We start from the raw sequence: 17,433 nt of genomic DNA, 5'->3' as shown, positions 1-17,433 counted from the left end.
TAGTGCGAAGCGGCCAATAGGGCATCTAGTCTCTATATAATATCTATGCGTGGATTCTATTTTGAACTACCAGAGCAAAAATGCAGGTAAATGGAGCCGAAATAGCGGAGAAAAAAGATATTGCGGGCAATACTGGTGGCGGCCATGCAACACATTTTTGTTTTTTGTGTCGATGAAGGAGTGCTTGTAATGATGTTCTGGGGGTTCTTAGCGACAAAAATAACCGGTTGGGGAAACTGATCTAGGTGTGTAGAGCTCCACCTGCTGGCCGACTCTGGACACTGTCGGCTGTTTGGGAAGGTAATACAAGAGAACTGCGGGACAACGTGGAGAATTTGTGTTTACGTTTAAGCAGAGTTTGAGTAGCGAGCACCTCATGGGCCATATTTCATGAACGCTGACCCGAGGAGTGAACTTTCTACAACACCCAGCTGTTGATAAGGCTTTGAAACCCTACTATTACTGGGCTTGTGTTAAGGGCCCAGACAGCGGATAGGTGAAGATCCGCCGCCCGCTCTGAACACTTGAGCTCCCGCGCAGCTGAAGGCGAACTCTCGGGTGGATAGCGCATTGGGACGGAATCATGTCTCAACCCGGAGCACCTCCTCGATGGATGAATTGCCCGAGAAGAGGACAACCTGTGGCTGGTAAGCATCTATCTTTGATAGTTCTCAACAAAGCTGCTTTAACAACCTACACTCATATTCTGTGGTTATTAGTTAAATGATTAGTATCTTAGGGTTAGTGGACTATTTCTTTCTTTCAGTGCTGTATGACTGCAGCATCAATGAGCTGAAAATGGGAACTTAAAATGTTTTCAATCTAATGTAAAACAGCTATTAGCATGCACATGATCATAACACTGCCATATAACACTAAATATACTGGTAATAGACTGCGTCATATGTCTAAAGAAACCAATGTTAGTATAATTATTTGTATATTTTATTAGGAAGATGCACGACATACAGTAGTTTACTGTAAGTTAGTTTGGTTTGTCTGGTTTTAAAATGAGAGGTTAGCCAGATTAGCTCGCTACACTCACGTCAACACATGTACGTCACTGTTTAAGAGGCGGGATTCATGAATATTAATTTGGTGTGGTGACGTTGGGCCAACTTATTTGATCCTACTACGGCTTATGAATATTTATAAGGTTGTTAGACGCTCTGGGAAGCTTGCGATATGTTCATAGTCAATATATAACGGTTAGTTCCGATCCTCGAATCTGATTGGACGTTTTGTCTGCTCAACTCCTTTGACCAGAATTATTTACTTTTATTAACCCACAAAAATTCAAATAGTGTTCTAATTTCTACATAAACGTTATGAATATTACATTTAACGACTCGTTTTGTATATAAAATTAGAGTTAAATAGTGTATTATTATATTTGTTACATTTTAATATTCGTAAGCCATTATTTTCTACGAAATTTCTTTGAAATATGTTATAAGTGCTTTACAAATAAAACTCACTTGATGGTACTATAACAGACAAGTAACAAAAAGTGCCATGGTTTGTTTTTGGACATATTTCTGTTATTATTATTATTATTATAGGCCTAATCAAATTGTACAATGATTTTGCAATTCCGTTTGGTGGCGCTAGTGTTGCAAAAATTCACATTACTATGTTAAATTGTCTCCGCAGGTAAATTTCTGCCCATGAAAACCATGCTTGGACCACGGTACAATGATCAAGTCCCTGAGGAGAACAGGTTTCACCCCAGCATGCTGTCCAACTATCTAAAGAGCTTAAAGGTACTTGGACATTCCTCTAAAACTGATATATCCTACTGTCATCCAGATGTTGAGCTTTATCTGACAGTGACCTATCATCCTCAGGTGAAGATGGGTTTGCTGGTGGACCTGACCAACACGGGCCGGTTCTATGATAGGGCAGAGATAGAAAAGGAAGGAATCAAATACGTAAAACTTGCCTGTAAAGGGTACGTGTCACATATCTGAATCTGTATTGAATGGGTTTGTCTAGCTCTTCCGAGAAGACCTCAGCAAGCACAATTTTGTTTTTTACAACATTTCACAATTTATCATTTTGATTGTAGTTAGTTAGGTTACGTCAAAGTACATGGTTGAAATAATGTTTACCTAAAATAAGCATAACATGATGTGGAATGTATATATTTGAATTACTAAAACTAACTCTGCAACTTTGAGGAAAAATGACTTTTAGTTGCAAATGCGTCTTATGGAGACAAATTAAAATGTTACGGAAAAATTGTGAAAATACCTACCTGCTAGGTTTTCTTTAAGTATCCTCAAAACATCAATATAGTATAAAATGTTATTATACTATATTCATTTTTCTTGATTGCGATTAAAGCATTTATCGTTTACACAGCAAAAACACTGGTGTGATGGGTGAAACCTTACACCAACCATTACAGTGATGCACACGCCACAGCACCAGAGCCCTTCTACCAAGGAGAGCCCACAAGCTTGGCATATGCGGTGGTCCCATAGACATTCTATGGGTGGAAAATGGACTGTTACGCTCTCTTATGATAGAGGTTGTTATGTCAGTAAATAAAATAATCTGTTCAGAATTCCCTGTCAGTGATAAATTGATGGGGAAAGGAAATCTCAGCTTTATTTAATGTAAAAAACAAGCCAAGATGGGACTTGTGATAGATGTCAAGTATTTTTCAGCCTATGTAAGGCGTATGGTGAGTTCAAAGCGGCACGTGACACTGGTGTTGACACTCTAACGAGAATTGTGAAAACAGCTTCATGATTGCTGTAACAAAGCAGATAGCCACAGTTTGCCGGCGATTAATATTGTGGAGGATGAGAATTTTAAGAGATTTAATGCCCATTGCTGTGAATACTCAACCTATGTGGGGACAAGTTCTTTCAATTACTCAAACTCCCACTTAGACTTTGGGAAACGTTTAATGTTATTTGAATTGGTGCTATTTTAGTGCATTTCTGTCTTTATATTGTGGAAGGCGTTGTTCCTTGGTGGAGGAAAATGCTGTTCGAGTTTGAGAGGTGTAAACGTAGCGAAATTACTTGCTTACTCTGGCAAAATTGTGAATAATATTTAATGGTTAATTTAAACAAAAAGACATACACATACAGGGCAGATGCCTGTAGTTCTCTCTCTCTCTCGAACTGCCGCCTCTATTCACCTTCATCCCTCTCGGGCTTGATCAGCCTGATTAGGGACAGGATGTGCAGCATCACGGTCCCACCCCGCCCTCCGCCCTGCTACACAGGCGTGTTAAAGAGACAGCATTCCTTTTCTGTTTTTGCATAGTATTTTTCAGAAGACAAAAAACAAACAGACCCGTTGTGAGTTGTATTTGTCCAATCATTGTTGATGACCTCATAAATATTAAAATGAGAACGGTTATCCAGGGTTTACAAATGTTCCATGAAAACACTCAAAACTTGAATTACCAGGATTCATTCCTAACCCATTTTAAAGTATGAATAGTGTGAAACATGAAACAACAGAACACAGCATTTTGTTTATCAATTTCATGTGTGAAAAGCCCATTTGTTAAAATGTTGTATTTTACAAAAAGTTGCCTTGTGCCACATTCGCACCCATCTGTTTTCATTCTGATAAATTTTCCTAACCTCATCATTTTCAAATTATGTGATAATGAAGAGCATTTTCAAAATGCTTTGTTTTTGGTGGAGGAAAATGCTGTTCGAGTTTGAATGAGAGGTGTAAATGTAGCAAAATTGTGAATATTAGTATTATAAGTTTTTGACATATATTTCATGAAAATAAACATTTATTGTTTGCCATATGATCTGTTGTATTAAGAACATTGGAAATAAAAATTATCTTTTGATGAAAACATTTTTTTTTTCTTTTCCTTCAGTGTAAACTTAAGATCTCAAATCTTCTAAAAGGACCATATTCTAGATGCTCAGCAAAGATGTCAGCTAACCAGTTGGCTGCATTATGATGATGTCATAACTGCTCTGCCTGACTTTCTGGCTTCATTCTTTCACAATACAATCTATCTGTTTCCCTAATGCAGTCATGCTGAATGCCCTACAGTAGAGACAACAGAGACGTTCATCAGAATGTGTGAACCCTTCATTGAAAAAACACCCACAGAGCTCATCGGTAAGACCTGAAAACTCACAGTTATTTACTTGTTACAGATACCAAATATTTGGATTTTAATACTGAGTTGGGCTGGTTACGATTTTGATTGTGCAACGGAGCTGCAGAGTTTTCACTTTTCAGGGGAATCAACCCTTGAATGGTTTTCTTATAGTTGTCTCTGCATATTAAGATGAGGTAAGAGAAAGTATTTTTAACTAAAAACAAATTACACACATCATCTTTAAGCTTGAAATGCCAAAAGCGTTAAGCATTTCTCCAACACATTGCACTTAAAAAGTTGGAGTATTTATGCATACAGTACATTAATTTAGTTGATATGTGATCATTGTTTGTTTTCAGCAAATCATTGTGAAATTAAATTTGAAATAAAGTAGTAGTTGAAAGACTGGTTAGCTCATGCTTTACATATTGTTCTGATGTGGTGAGAGTATGAGTTTGGTCTGTTGGAGGCGCTCTTGAGTCATGTTTATTCATTATACCGTACAGCACCAATCTGAACCTACTAAAAGAAATGACTCTTGAGGATGATATGAATGTCATTGTTATCACCACGGCAAAATGTATTGAAACTGCAGGGACATTTGATAAAGCAAGACACAAGAAGAATTTCTGTAGATTACGATCAGTGGTAATCTCTGCCTGTAATTAGTCAGTTACATTAGCTTTACTCTAGTGTGTGGTTGCAACAGTTGGTATACAAAAAAAAGAAATCAATCAATGATTATTTCTGATGTCATGCTGTCCTTTCCATGGAATATAGGAAACATAGTGTTTGATGAAATGTATAAATTCTGAGCTAATATCACCCTCTAAGTATTCTATATGGTCAAAGGAACAATCAGGGATTTTGCAACACTAAATAAAAAAAATATAGAACAGGATACAATTAGTAGTGGTTTATATGGCAGTGGTGCTCAACTGGTTTTCCTTCACGACCCAGATTTGATATTACAACAAGTGGCGACCCAACGCAGTACATAAATTGATTATAATACTCAAGTAAACAAAGATGTCCTTAATATAATCCATTAAAGGGATAGTTCACCCAAAAATGAAAATTCTCTTATCATTTACTCACCTTAATGCCATCCCAGATGTGTATGAATTTATTTCCTCTGCTGAACACAAACGAAGATATTTAGAAGAATTTCTCGGCTCTGTATGTCCATAAAATGCAATTGAATGGTGACTAAAACTTTGAAGCTCCAAAAAGTTCAAAGGCAGCATAATTGTAGTGCAAAAGACTCCAGTGGTATAATCTATGTCTTCTGAAGCAATCTAATCAATTTAGGGTGAGAACCGACCAAAATATAACTTCTTTTTCACTATAAATCTTGCGTATAATATACACTAATGAGCCAAAACACTATGACCACCTTCCTAATGTGCTGTTGGTCCTCCGCATGCTGCCAAAACAGTGCTGACCCGCCGAGACATGGACTCTACAAGACCCCAGAAGGTGTCCTGTGGTATCTGGCACCAAGGCATTAGCAGCAGATCCTTCAATTCCTGTAAGCTGCGAGATGGAGCTGCTGTGTATCAGATGTTTTGGTCCAGCACATCCCACTTTTGGATTGAGGTCTGGGGAATTTGGAGGCCAGGGCAACACCTTCATGTTCCTCAAAACATTCCCAGACAATGCATGCAGTGTGGAATGGCACATTATCCTGCTGAAAGAGGCCACTTCCATCAGGGAATACCATTGCAATGAAGGGGTGCACCTGGTCTGCAACGATGTTTAGGTAGACGGCACATGCCAATTTGACATGCACATGAATGGCTAGTCCCACGGTTTCCCAGCAGAACATTGCCCAGAGCATCACACTCCTTCCACCAGCTTGTTGTCGTCCAACAGTGCATCCTAGTGCCATCACTACTCCAGGTAAACGGTACACACGTACACGGCCATCCCGATGCTCGCGTGCTCACTGTAGGCGCTCTTGATGGTGGACGGTTCATCATGGGTACACTGACCGGTCTGCGGCTACGCAGCCCCGTTGTGACACATTCCTCATGTAACCATAATTAAGTTTTGGTTTGTCCCTTGTAAAAATGCCACCTCACTGGCCCAACAGTGGAATCCAGCGAAGTGGTTAAGGTATCTGCGCGTTCGTCTTTTAATGCGCGTGTGGCTGTACAGTAGCGTCATAACTATTTGATTTAGTTAAGACTGAATCTGACTCTGATAATTTAATCGGACTCCAATTTAATTAGACCTCGAATTTAGGTTTAGATTCCAATTATTATTGATCATTAATTGAGATCTTATCTAGATTTGGATACTTGATTATTCTAGTCAATTTTATACTTATAAATTACACTCGTTCATTCGGAATTCTGTCACTTAGGGCCTCGTGTCGGCCACATGCATGGCTCCCATGGTCACTTCATACTCTAGGATAGACTGCTTTTTATGCATAAAGGTGAAGTGAATAGAGTAGGGAAGTGTGAGATACACAGTATTTCTCTATCTGACCATGCTCCTTTATCGCTGATATGGGATGTTGGCCAAAGAAACACATCCAGTAAATGGAGACTGAATACCTCCCTGTTAGGAAAACCTGAGTTTAAATCTTATGTAAGACAAGAATTTGAAGAATATTTGAAAACTAATAATACACCAGATACATTACCTTTAACATTATGGGAGGCAGCAAAAGACGAGTTTAGGGGTAGAATTATTGCATACTAATCAAATTTTTTCTCTAAAATGAATCTTAACCAAACTTAGTAACTTTTGGAAAAAGGTGTTTGATGCAGCCGATAAAGTATTAGGGGGTAACATTAATTAGAGACACTGTAGTGGCTATTGTTGGGACCAGTATGAAAACAGTGAAATCCAAGGAACAGAAATACCTATCCAAATACTCATTGCAGCTGCGAAGAAAGCGATAACTATAACCTGGCTCAAGACAGAACCACCAACTTACCATAAATGGTTATCCTTAAAAAGAAAAATATACAGCTCTGAAAATTATTAAGAGCTAAAATGACACGGAATAAAAGGTATATGTTTAATGGTAATCAGAGTTTTCTTCCTAACCAGCAGTGATGAGCAGCAGTGATGAGCAACAGTACATTCTTTTGATTGCTTGTTTTCTATTTTCTGCATTGCATGGGTAACTCTTTCCACTGTGAACTGGCACTGTTAAAAAAAAAATATAAAAGTCTGGGCATAGAAATGCATCAATTCTTCGCCTTCAGTCTCTTCAGACATGTTTAGTAAGTTCTGTTCTCTGTTTTGTTTGCAGTTGTGTTGGGTTCTGTTGTTGCTATTGCTGTGGCGGATCAGGTTTTAGAAAATCAAATTGAGTTTTCGCTTGAATGTCACCTCAGTGTCACGCGGGCGCTGCATATTCTTGCTCTCGTGCCCTATCATGAGATCAACACAGGAGATCAACGGTCAGTGAAAATTTTAGCTAAATAATATATTTGATTTCAGTTTGAAATCAAAACCTTATCGTGTGCTTTCATAATAATCATCAGACTCATGGAATAATTTATTAGACTCAGTTATACTTTTCATGCTTTTGAAGCTTGAAGAGGCGTTGCTATAAACTGACATTTTATGACATCACAGAGCACAACATTTATTCACAATTTCTTCCTTTGTGTTAACAATAAGAAAGTCATATAGGGTTATAACAACACAGGTGTGAGTATACAAAGACTGAATTTTCATTTTTGGGTGAACTATCCCATTAAAGTTAATTAAATGGAGTGCAGTGTATTTAACCCCATCCCCCCTTGGGTTTGTTACACCCGGAAATATTGGCTACATGATCAACTTACATATTTTTTTCTCGAATGTGAGTTTCTGATATTTTTACCTTGTAGCATTACAAGTGTTTTTCTTAATGTTTAAAAATGTACATTGAATGGTGTTATTTTTTGCATGTATACAGTATATAACTTCCAGCATGATCTGTAATGTCTTATAACCACTTATATCTTATGGATGTTAATAAGCAAAATATACCTATTATTCAGTACATATTACAAATATAATGCATTACAACTTCTGCAGATAAAATTGGATGTTGATTGTGTTATAATGCTTTATACTTTAAGGTATAACTATGAATATGTTATTATTGTTATGCATTATAATGGTGTTTAGTTACTATTATTTATGAGAAGTAATAACATATTATAAGGTGTATTGTGAAACATTACTAATGCATTATAATGCCTTGCCAATGCATTATAAAAATGGGCTTCTTAGAAAGTGTTTCCAAGTTTGCCTTTTTTGGGATAATTATCCCTTTAAACCCTCCAAAAAGAACTGCCATCACCAGTCAAAGCCCAGACATCTGTGGAGTGACTTAGAAATCAGTGTTTGCAGAACTACAGTATAGAGGTTTTGTTAAATTATTATGTAGTCACTGGGTCAGCTGCGGTGTGTGTGGGCATATTATAAAACTCACTCTGATGAATGTGTGGCATTTGTCGTTTTTGCTTCTTATGACATTTTTTCCTTTAGCTTGAGGACATAATCTCAGAATTAACCAATACAGCTGCACCCATGTGAGACTGATTTGATGATAAATCAAAATTGACTTGTTACTTTTCTGGAATTATTTGAGCTAACAACAATCAAAGACTTTATGGTGGGTTCAGTTTATTTGTTTTGCCATCATTTGACATTTAGTTTGCGTCTTCTTGAATAAATGTATGGTAATTGCAAAGGTCTGAGAATCAACTGCACTTTGTCATGGTTTATGTTTATACCTTTTTTATTATATGTTGGTCAGACATACTCTTCACATTTAAGTAGGAAGATCTTGGTGGTCCTGGTTAGCTCAGCAAGTATTGACGCTGACCACCACCCCTGGAGTTGTGAGTTCAAGTCCAGGGCTTGCTGAGTGACTCCAGCCAGATCTCCTAAGTCACATGGGGTAACCTCCTTGTGGTCGCTTTAATGTGTGGTTCTCGGCGAGGCGCGTGGTGAGTTGTGGGGCAGATGCCGCCGAGAATAGCGTGAAGCCTCCACACATGCTGTCTCCGCGGTAACACGCTCAGCAAGCCAAGTGATAAGATGTGCGGATTTACAGCCTCAGACGTGGAGGCAACTTAGATTCGTCCTCCTTTACCCAGATTGAGATGAGTCACTACGCCACCTCGAGGACATTGGGAATTGGGCATTCCAAATTGGGGAGAAAGGGGGTAGATCTTGACTAAGAAACAATTTTCCAAATGGGAAAAGTTATCAACCAAACATTTTATAATAACAGCTAATGGCTGTTTATAGGCCTTGTTGATATATTGGTTGAACATGATTAACCTGCTAGTGTTTATTTTATGTGATAATGAACAGCTGACTGTACAATATCCTGCATATTACAAGATGTATTGTCAAATAAATAAATACAATTGTGGCCAAAAGTATTGGCACCCTTGGGAAAAATGAGCGAAGTAGGCTGTGAAAAATATGCCTTTGTTGTTTAGCCTTTTGAACTTCCTTTCAAAATATTCACAAAAATCTATCCACTAATGCAGGGGTGGGAAACTATTTTGGTAAAGGGGCCACATTGGGCTTTAAATAGTGCGTAGAGGGCCACATTGTATTCCTTTTGAGATGCAATGTTCCTCATTGATTTGTTTTTTGTATCTTTTAAGCCCAGAAATAGCACTTCTTTCAAAAGTGTATATGTGACAAACGGGACTATTTGCAATTGCCTAAAGTACTGTATTGCTCTACAAAGGTAGACACTTTTCTATCAGGCTTTACAAAAATTAATAAAGGCTGAGCTACTTATAAATTATTTTACCATCTCTACTTCCCTGTTAATTTATTATTCAATTGAACACTACATAAAGGGTCTGTTTTAATAAATAAAAAATAAAAAAACTGAAAATTATAGAACTTTTAATGTTTGTCACACAGTGGCCGAGTTTACTTATTTTATTCTCAAAACATGACCCGTTTACATGCTAAAAGGGTCATGATGCAGGTATAGTCAATGGTTTGACTTTCCATTCAGCACACTACTGAATAAAACAGGCTGCATGCCTATGATAAATGATTACTGCAAGAGTTAAATTAACATACAGGTGTGAGGGGACTTCAACATTTCTAAATTGCACAAATAAAAAATACATATACATATTCTTCTCGCTTCCTTATGCTCACGTGTCAACGATTGCCCCTCCGTGTGACAATGCAGAGATCTACTTTATATTTAATTTAATCTCTGAGAAGGCTTAACTGCAAACTTAGTAGCACCAAACATCACAAGTAGCCTCAAGAATGGACACAGAGTGGCCGTATAACACTTCCTTGAGCAGAATATTGCACTAGAGATTGCTAAGTTTGTTCAAAGGGGAAAGCAAGAGCTAGAAAGAGTGAACTTGAGTGCACAGTTTCCAATTTGCACAAAATGAATATAACATTTGGTGGAATATTTCCAATTTGCACAAGTATAAATCTCAAATTGGGGGAGTTGCATCTCTTATCTGATAACTCTTGAGCATGTTAAACATTTGTGGAGGCACGTTAGGTTCAATTACAAGATAACTGAAATGTTCAACAAAAAAAAAAAAAAAAAAACGCTTTTAGGATAAACGAGCCACAGGCCACATTAAACCATATGTAGGGTCAGATTTGGCACAAGGGCCGTAAGTTGCCCAGGTCTGTTCTAATGGATATCGAACAATCACAAACACAAGTTTTACCAATAAGAAACATTTTTGTCAAATATATGTTTGGCACAATTATTTCCACCCTTTTATTCAATTCTTTGTGCAACCTCCCTTTGCCATGATAACAGCTCTGAGTCTTCTCCTTTAATGCCTAAAAAGGTTGGCGAACACATTGCAAGGAATCTGAGATCATTCCTCTAGAAACAATCTCTCCAGATCCTTCAAATCTGCGGTCCATGCTGGTGGAGTCTCCTCTTCAGTTCAACCCACAAATTTCCTATGGGGTTCAGGTCAGGGAACTGGAATGGTCATGGCAGAAACTTGATTTTGTTGTCGGTGACCCATTTTTGTGTTAATTTTGTTGTGTGCTTTTGATTATTTTCTGGCTGGGAAATCCAACCAGGGCCCATTTTAAGTCAGTCAGGTTTTGATTTTTTATCTGTTGGTATTTGATAGTCCATGGATCCCAACAAGATATCCAGCAACTCTTGCATAAAAACAGCCCCACAATGTTAAAGATCCACCACATTATTTAACAGGGGGCATGAGGTACTTTTCCATATGCTACCTCTCTGTGTGTGCCAAACCCATCTGTGGTGTTTGCCAAAATGCTCAATGTTTCTTTTGTCTGACCACCATTTGAAGTTCCAGTAGTGTCTGGCAAACTGAAGATGCTTGTTGGATGAGAGCAGAGGCTTTTTTCTTGAAACCCTCCCAAACAACATGTGGTGATGTAGGTGATGTCTGATTGTTGTTTTGGAGATTTTATAATATCGGCAATTCTCCAGCTGTGATGCTTGGAGAATCTTTGGCCTCTCGAACCATTCTCAACATGCGTGGAGACAATATAGACACACGTCCTCTTCCAGCCCAAATCTTAACATCTCCAGTTGATTGGAACTTAATTATTAATTAATGTAAAGGCTTTTGTTTAGTCATTAATCAACACAATAATTAGGGTTTATAAGCCAGTGGTCCATTTCTACCCACAGAAACATACACAACATAAGTATTTAATAATGGTGAGATAAACGTTGAATGGGCTATGATTGGTGTGGTATGTGGGTGATTTATGTGAATGATGTGTGATTCAGTTGTTTTGTGTTTTCCGCAGGCATTCACTGTACGCATGGCTTCAACCGCACAGGCTTTTTAATATGTGCCTACCTGGTGGAGAAAATGGACTGGAGGTACATTATCATAAATGCAATCACCCAATGAACACAGAAAATATACCTTATATCACATTATTTATGTTACAGTAAAGGTATATATCTCAATATAGTTATTTTTGTTGAAAATTATTCAACAAAACATTTTTTTTTATATATATTAGATAATCAAATAGTGAATTCAAATACAAATCAAATAGTGAATTTTTTTTATATATATACTGTAAAAAATGTTATGTGATACTACTTAAAAAAAGTATGGTAACAATATTACACGTAATATTTTTAAGAACTTTTCAATCCTTGTTTTTTTAAAAATGAAATTTCCTTTAATAAATCACGTGAATTCCACCAAATTAGTTAGTATTTAATCCTTGTTTTTTTAATGAAATTTCCTTTAATAAATCACGTGAATTCCACCAAATTAGTTAGTATTTAATCCTTGTTTTTTTAATGAAATTTCCTTTAATAAATCACGTTAATTCCATCAAATTAGTTAGTATTTAATTCTTGTTTTTTAAAATGAAATTTCTTTAAATAAAGTTTGTGAAATCCCCCAAATTAGTTAATATTTACTGCTTATTTTTTTAAATGAAAACTCCTTTAAAACATCATGTGAAGTCACCCAAATGAGTTAGTAATTAAGCCTTGTTTTTTTTAAATAAATCACATTAATTAAATCTAACGTGATTTTTATTCTTCTGATGATATTAAGCTAATTTAGTCATTTTTTTAAGCTAAAACAATTATAAAAGTGACATTTTACCCCTTTAAAACACTTTAAATGATTTTTACATAATGCATTTTTTAACGATTTATCCATTTATTTTTAAATATTATTCTCACACAAAGCATTTATACATGTATAGCCAGATCAATAACTTGTACAATAACACATGGTTAAGTTGCTGTATTTATTCTATGAAACAGTAAGCAGTGTACTAAACAAACTATTTGAGAAAAAAAAATAAAGGAAAAAAAATACATAGTTTAATTAAAGTACACAAATAAAAGCTCCATTTAATGAAAAACTAAATTAAGGTAAAGTTTACAAAAGTCAAATTACTGTCAAATATGTGCTGTAGACAAAGTCATGCTTGTTCTAAAATGCATAGTTCACCCAAAAATGAAACATTTCTCATCAATGACACCCTCGTGCAATTCCAGATGTATATGACTGACTTTCTTCAGGAGAATAATTTTTTTTTTTAAAGAAAATCTTAGCTCTGTAGGCCCTTACAATGCAAGTGATAGGTGACCAAAACTTTGAAGATTCTAAAAGCATAAAGACTCAAATGAATCCATATAACTCTAGTTCTAGTTTAATTCATGTCTTAAGTAATCCAATCAGTTTGGGGTGGGACAATACCAAAATATACCTCCTTTTTATACAAATCATGACATCAGCAGTCTTCTTGGCGATCATGAGCAAGGAGTTTTATTTTAGTCTGTTCTTACCCAAAACTGATTAGATACCTTCAGAAGTATTTTTAATTAATGTATTATTCATATATAAAAAGGTATTAAAATACTGGAGTGTAATTTTTAAATGTTTTAATAGATTAAACCACTGGAGTCTTATGAATTACTTTAATGTTTTTGTGCTTTTTGAGCCTTGCATGATTTACTTGCATTGTCTGGAGCTACAGGGGTGAGATCTGTGATTTGTATGTGTGATTTGTATTTCTTGTTCTGCAGAAGAAGGAAAGACTTAGACATCTGGGAAGGCACACATGTGAGTAAATTATGAGAGAATTTTCATTTTTTGGGGAACTGTCCCTTTAGGTTAAATACATGCAAATAGACCTTTTCAAAAATAACACATCCACGATATAAAGCTGCCAGACAATATAGACAAGGTAAAATCCTCAAACCTTTAAATATTTTCCAAAAACAAAAATGTCATTCATTACACTTGGCTAACTGTACTGGACTATACCCACACTTGCTGATAAGATTATAGGATTCTCAAAGATCATGTCTGAAAAAGATTTGTCTTTGTGGGAAAAAATATTTCTGGAATAAAACTTGAAAATAAAAAACTTGTCTTGCAAAACCAATGACAGTTATGCTTGATATAAGCTCGTATTATTGTTGAACTAAGAACATATTCTTCTATTCAGTGCATTCTGGACCAAAACCTGGTCCAGAAAAACAATGAAAAGGCTTTGCTTGCAAAACTCAAGGTATAGTATGGCTATGTATAAATGGCCCATGCTGTAATCTATAGTGTTTCAAAAGAGCTCACTTTGAAGATGCCTTCCATTGGCAAACCTTACACTTCCACACCATGACTTCAATCTACATTATCTATCTTACAGCATGTTCCAACCAAAAATGAAAGTAGAAAATATGAATGCTCACAAAAATGGAACTTCAAGTACTTCCATGCAGACCTGTAAAAAAAATTATACATATATATAATTAGTTTAATCATTTTAATTACATCTGTAATTTACACTAACAAAAATGTATTATGCCTTGTAATAGCTGTTCAATGTACACTTATTTCAACATTTTAATTGCAGCCTTTATGAAATGCAAGCCTTTCTTTTGTTAGTTTTAAAAGTAAGAGAATATTTATAGGCAGCAGTATCAAAAATAAAACAAGTAGACCTTGTTGCTATTTCTATACAAGTCATGATCTAAGTGTAGTAATCATGTTACCCATTAGACATTTTCATTTTGGGTCACTGAATTTAACAAGTTAGATGGAAACGTTCATCCAAATATTGTGATGTTAAAGACCAGCTAGCCATGTTTCATGTTCTATTATACCCAATGTGCATAATTAACACGAAAATACCTTGACAAGCATTTTTCTTGACAAATCATTAACTGTAGCGCAAGTTGCTCACATCACTTCGGGTGACCAGATGACCATGACAAAAAGCCGGGACAACCCCCTTAAATTATTAGTAGTCAGTGGTGGACAGTAACGAAGTAAATGTAATTCGTTACTGTACTTAAGTAGCTTTTTTGTGTATCTGTACTTTACTGAAGTATTTAAATTTGGCGAGACTTTTACTTTAACTCCACTACATTTCAAAGTCAAATATCTTACTTTTTACTCTACTACATTTTCAAAATCAGTCGTTCCTTTTTATTTATGAGTGGATAAAAATGTAACTGGTCAAACGAGCCACCAATCACAGTACAGCTGCGCTTTGTTTTGAACTTGCCTTGGCGGCATCTACTAAGCGCTGAACCAGGGGTGCGTTTCCCAAAAGCATCGTTAGCCAACTATGGTAGCAAGTTCCGTCGTTATCATCATAGTTCAACGAGTCGGTGTTTCCCGAAACCATCGTTCCAACGAACATTCGCAAACAGCATCGCAGAGTTGTGTGGTTGGAACGACAGCTCTCGACCTGTGGTTAGAAGCAGAGTTTCTTGTTATTATAACATGTGGGCTTAATAAATTATTATCTTGAGCCAAATAAGCAAGATGACATTCAGTAAAATCAGTATCTTTTATTTAGAAGACATACAAATGTCCTTTATGTCTTTTAGTTTGTCAATAGATTTAAAGCACCGTTATTGAAGAGTACGCATGTGTGAACGTGCTCTAGTGCGTAAGAAGGAGCCTATGATTGAATCTGGAAATAAAGCAAATAACTGAGAAAAATATGAGAGAGTCCTCAGATGACATGTCCGTAATTTATAGCAAAACATCTAGCATTAATTCGATCATTAATTCGAACAGATTCATTAAAAGTAGTTTTTAATCCACCACATGTGTGACATCATTAACCAATGTGGTTGAACAACCAATTTGCGACAATACGGTTTTGGGAAACAGTCGTGACTAGCAAGTTGATTTCTTCAACAGTGCATCGTACTACGGTAGTGGAGCAGCAAGTTACGTTGTTGTACGGGAAACGCATCCCAGAGCCGTTAAATATGAGAGTTGCGAACATAGATGGTTGCGACAGTGATCTCGCTGCCGTGCGGTCACGTGATTTGTGTAGCTCTCAATAGTTCCAAACAAATTGCGTTGCCAATGATTTTAAGCGGGGCAGAGAGCAGCAGCTATTATTGCAGCAATTATCGGTAAATATTGACGCATAATGTACATTGCTTATTATGTTGACACTAAAATGACTTGCATATAATAGCACTGTTTTTCTGGAGAGTAGCAGAAACACTGCATTAATACGTTTTTGTGTTTAATTTTGGAGGAAAATTGGCTGCTCCCATAACAGAATATATATATATATTCTATGTATGTGTGTGTGCGTGCGTGCGTGCGTGCGTGTGTGTGTGTGTGTGTGTGTGTGTGTGTGTGTGTGTGTGTGTATATATATATATATATATATATATATTTATATTTAATGGCATTGTGCAGGTTTATTTGAATGTATTACATTACAATGTATTACATTACATTACATTACAATTGTATTGTACATTAGGATGTTAATAATTATGACCATAGACGCTCGAGAAAAATATATACAGTAAATACTGTAAATGTATTATACCTTATGGGAACAGTCCCTTCCCTCCAAAATTAAACACACAAAAATGTATTCAATTCAAATATATATATATATATATATATATATATATATATATATATATATATATATATATATATATACACACACACACACATCTGACTAATTAATGTCATATTATTAATAGATTGGTGTGCCAAGAGTGACATTAGTCTTCATGTAGACTGAGTTAAGCAAGAGCCTTGTGACAAATTATAATAGGACATTATGGCCATAAAAAATCATAGTACTTGGATACTTAAGTACATTTGAAGGCAAATACTTTTGTACTTTTACTCAAGTGAATATTTAAAGGCAGCACTTCTACTTTTACTTAAGTAATATTTTACCTTGAGTATCTTTACTTTAACTCAAGTACATGGTATGTGTACTTCGTCCACCACTGTTAGTAGTTCAGATTATTTTTCTTTACAGTTTACAGTGATTACAGTCAATTCGCACACACAGAGTGATGTATGTGTGCCTGCTGCATTTACTTTTCCATCATACGTAATTAGAAAATGTATTTAGCTGTGCTGATTAATTATGTAGAAAAAATCAAACTTTATATTATTTGAAGAAATTGAGATCTGGTAATTGAAATGATATTATTCACAGTATTATTACTCTTAAATTAAAAATATGGACATATTCACATATATCATTTTATTTGTACTTCTGGAAAATATCCTTGAAATACAAGGTTGTGCTTTTCCTAACCAAAATAAAACACGATCATTTATTCCTTTTTAAATAAATAAATGCTTGACCGCATAAAATGCCTGAGAAAAACATGCATCAATCTATACACAACAGTCAGCTTCTGTAGAAGACCAAAACTGCCTAAATTAATAATAAATAAATACAAATATTTGAAAATAAATGTAAAACTAAATATGTATTTTTGTATTTTTTTTTCACACTTTAATTTCCAAATGTATGTATTTCCTCATTATTTATGCATTTAATAAATGTTAAATATATTTATTTATGCATGTATATATTTCCAA

At 35.6% G+C, this 17,433-nt stretch overlaps 1 protein-coding gene across 1 annotated transcript in view; it reads left to right on the top strand.

Moving 5' to 3' along the window:
* The first annotated feature begins 289 nt into the window (after positions 1-289).
* The window catches only part of LOC127621571 (mRNA-capping enzyme), a 195,351-nt gene continuing 178,207 nt past the window's right edge, over positions 290-17,433 (top strand). Inside the window, exons 1-5 of the mRNA XM_052095228.1 lie at positions 290-647; positions 1,654-1,763; positions 1,848-1,951; positions 4,022-4,110; positions 11,870-11,945. Coding sequence (XP_051951188.1) covers positions 584-647; positions 1,654-1,763; positions 1,848-1,951; positions 4,022-4,110; positions 11,870-11,945 — 443 coding nt within the window. The 5' untranslated portion in view covers positions 290-583. The remainder of the gene's footprint in view (positions 648-1,653; positions 1,764-1,847; positions 1,952-4,021; positions 4,111-11,869; positions 11,946-17,433) is intronic.

This window comes from Xyrauchen texanus, chromosome 28, assembly GCF_025860055.1.
Source record: "Xyrauchen texanus isolate HMW12.3.18 chromosome 28, RBS_HiC_50CHRs, whole genome shotgun sequence".
Taxonomy (NCBI): domain Eukaryota; kingdom Metazoa; phylum Chordata; class Actinopteri; order Cypriniformes; family Catostomidae; genus Xyrauchen; species Xyrauchen texanus.
This window is presented reverse-complemented; position numbering and strand designations above follow the sequence as displayed.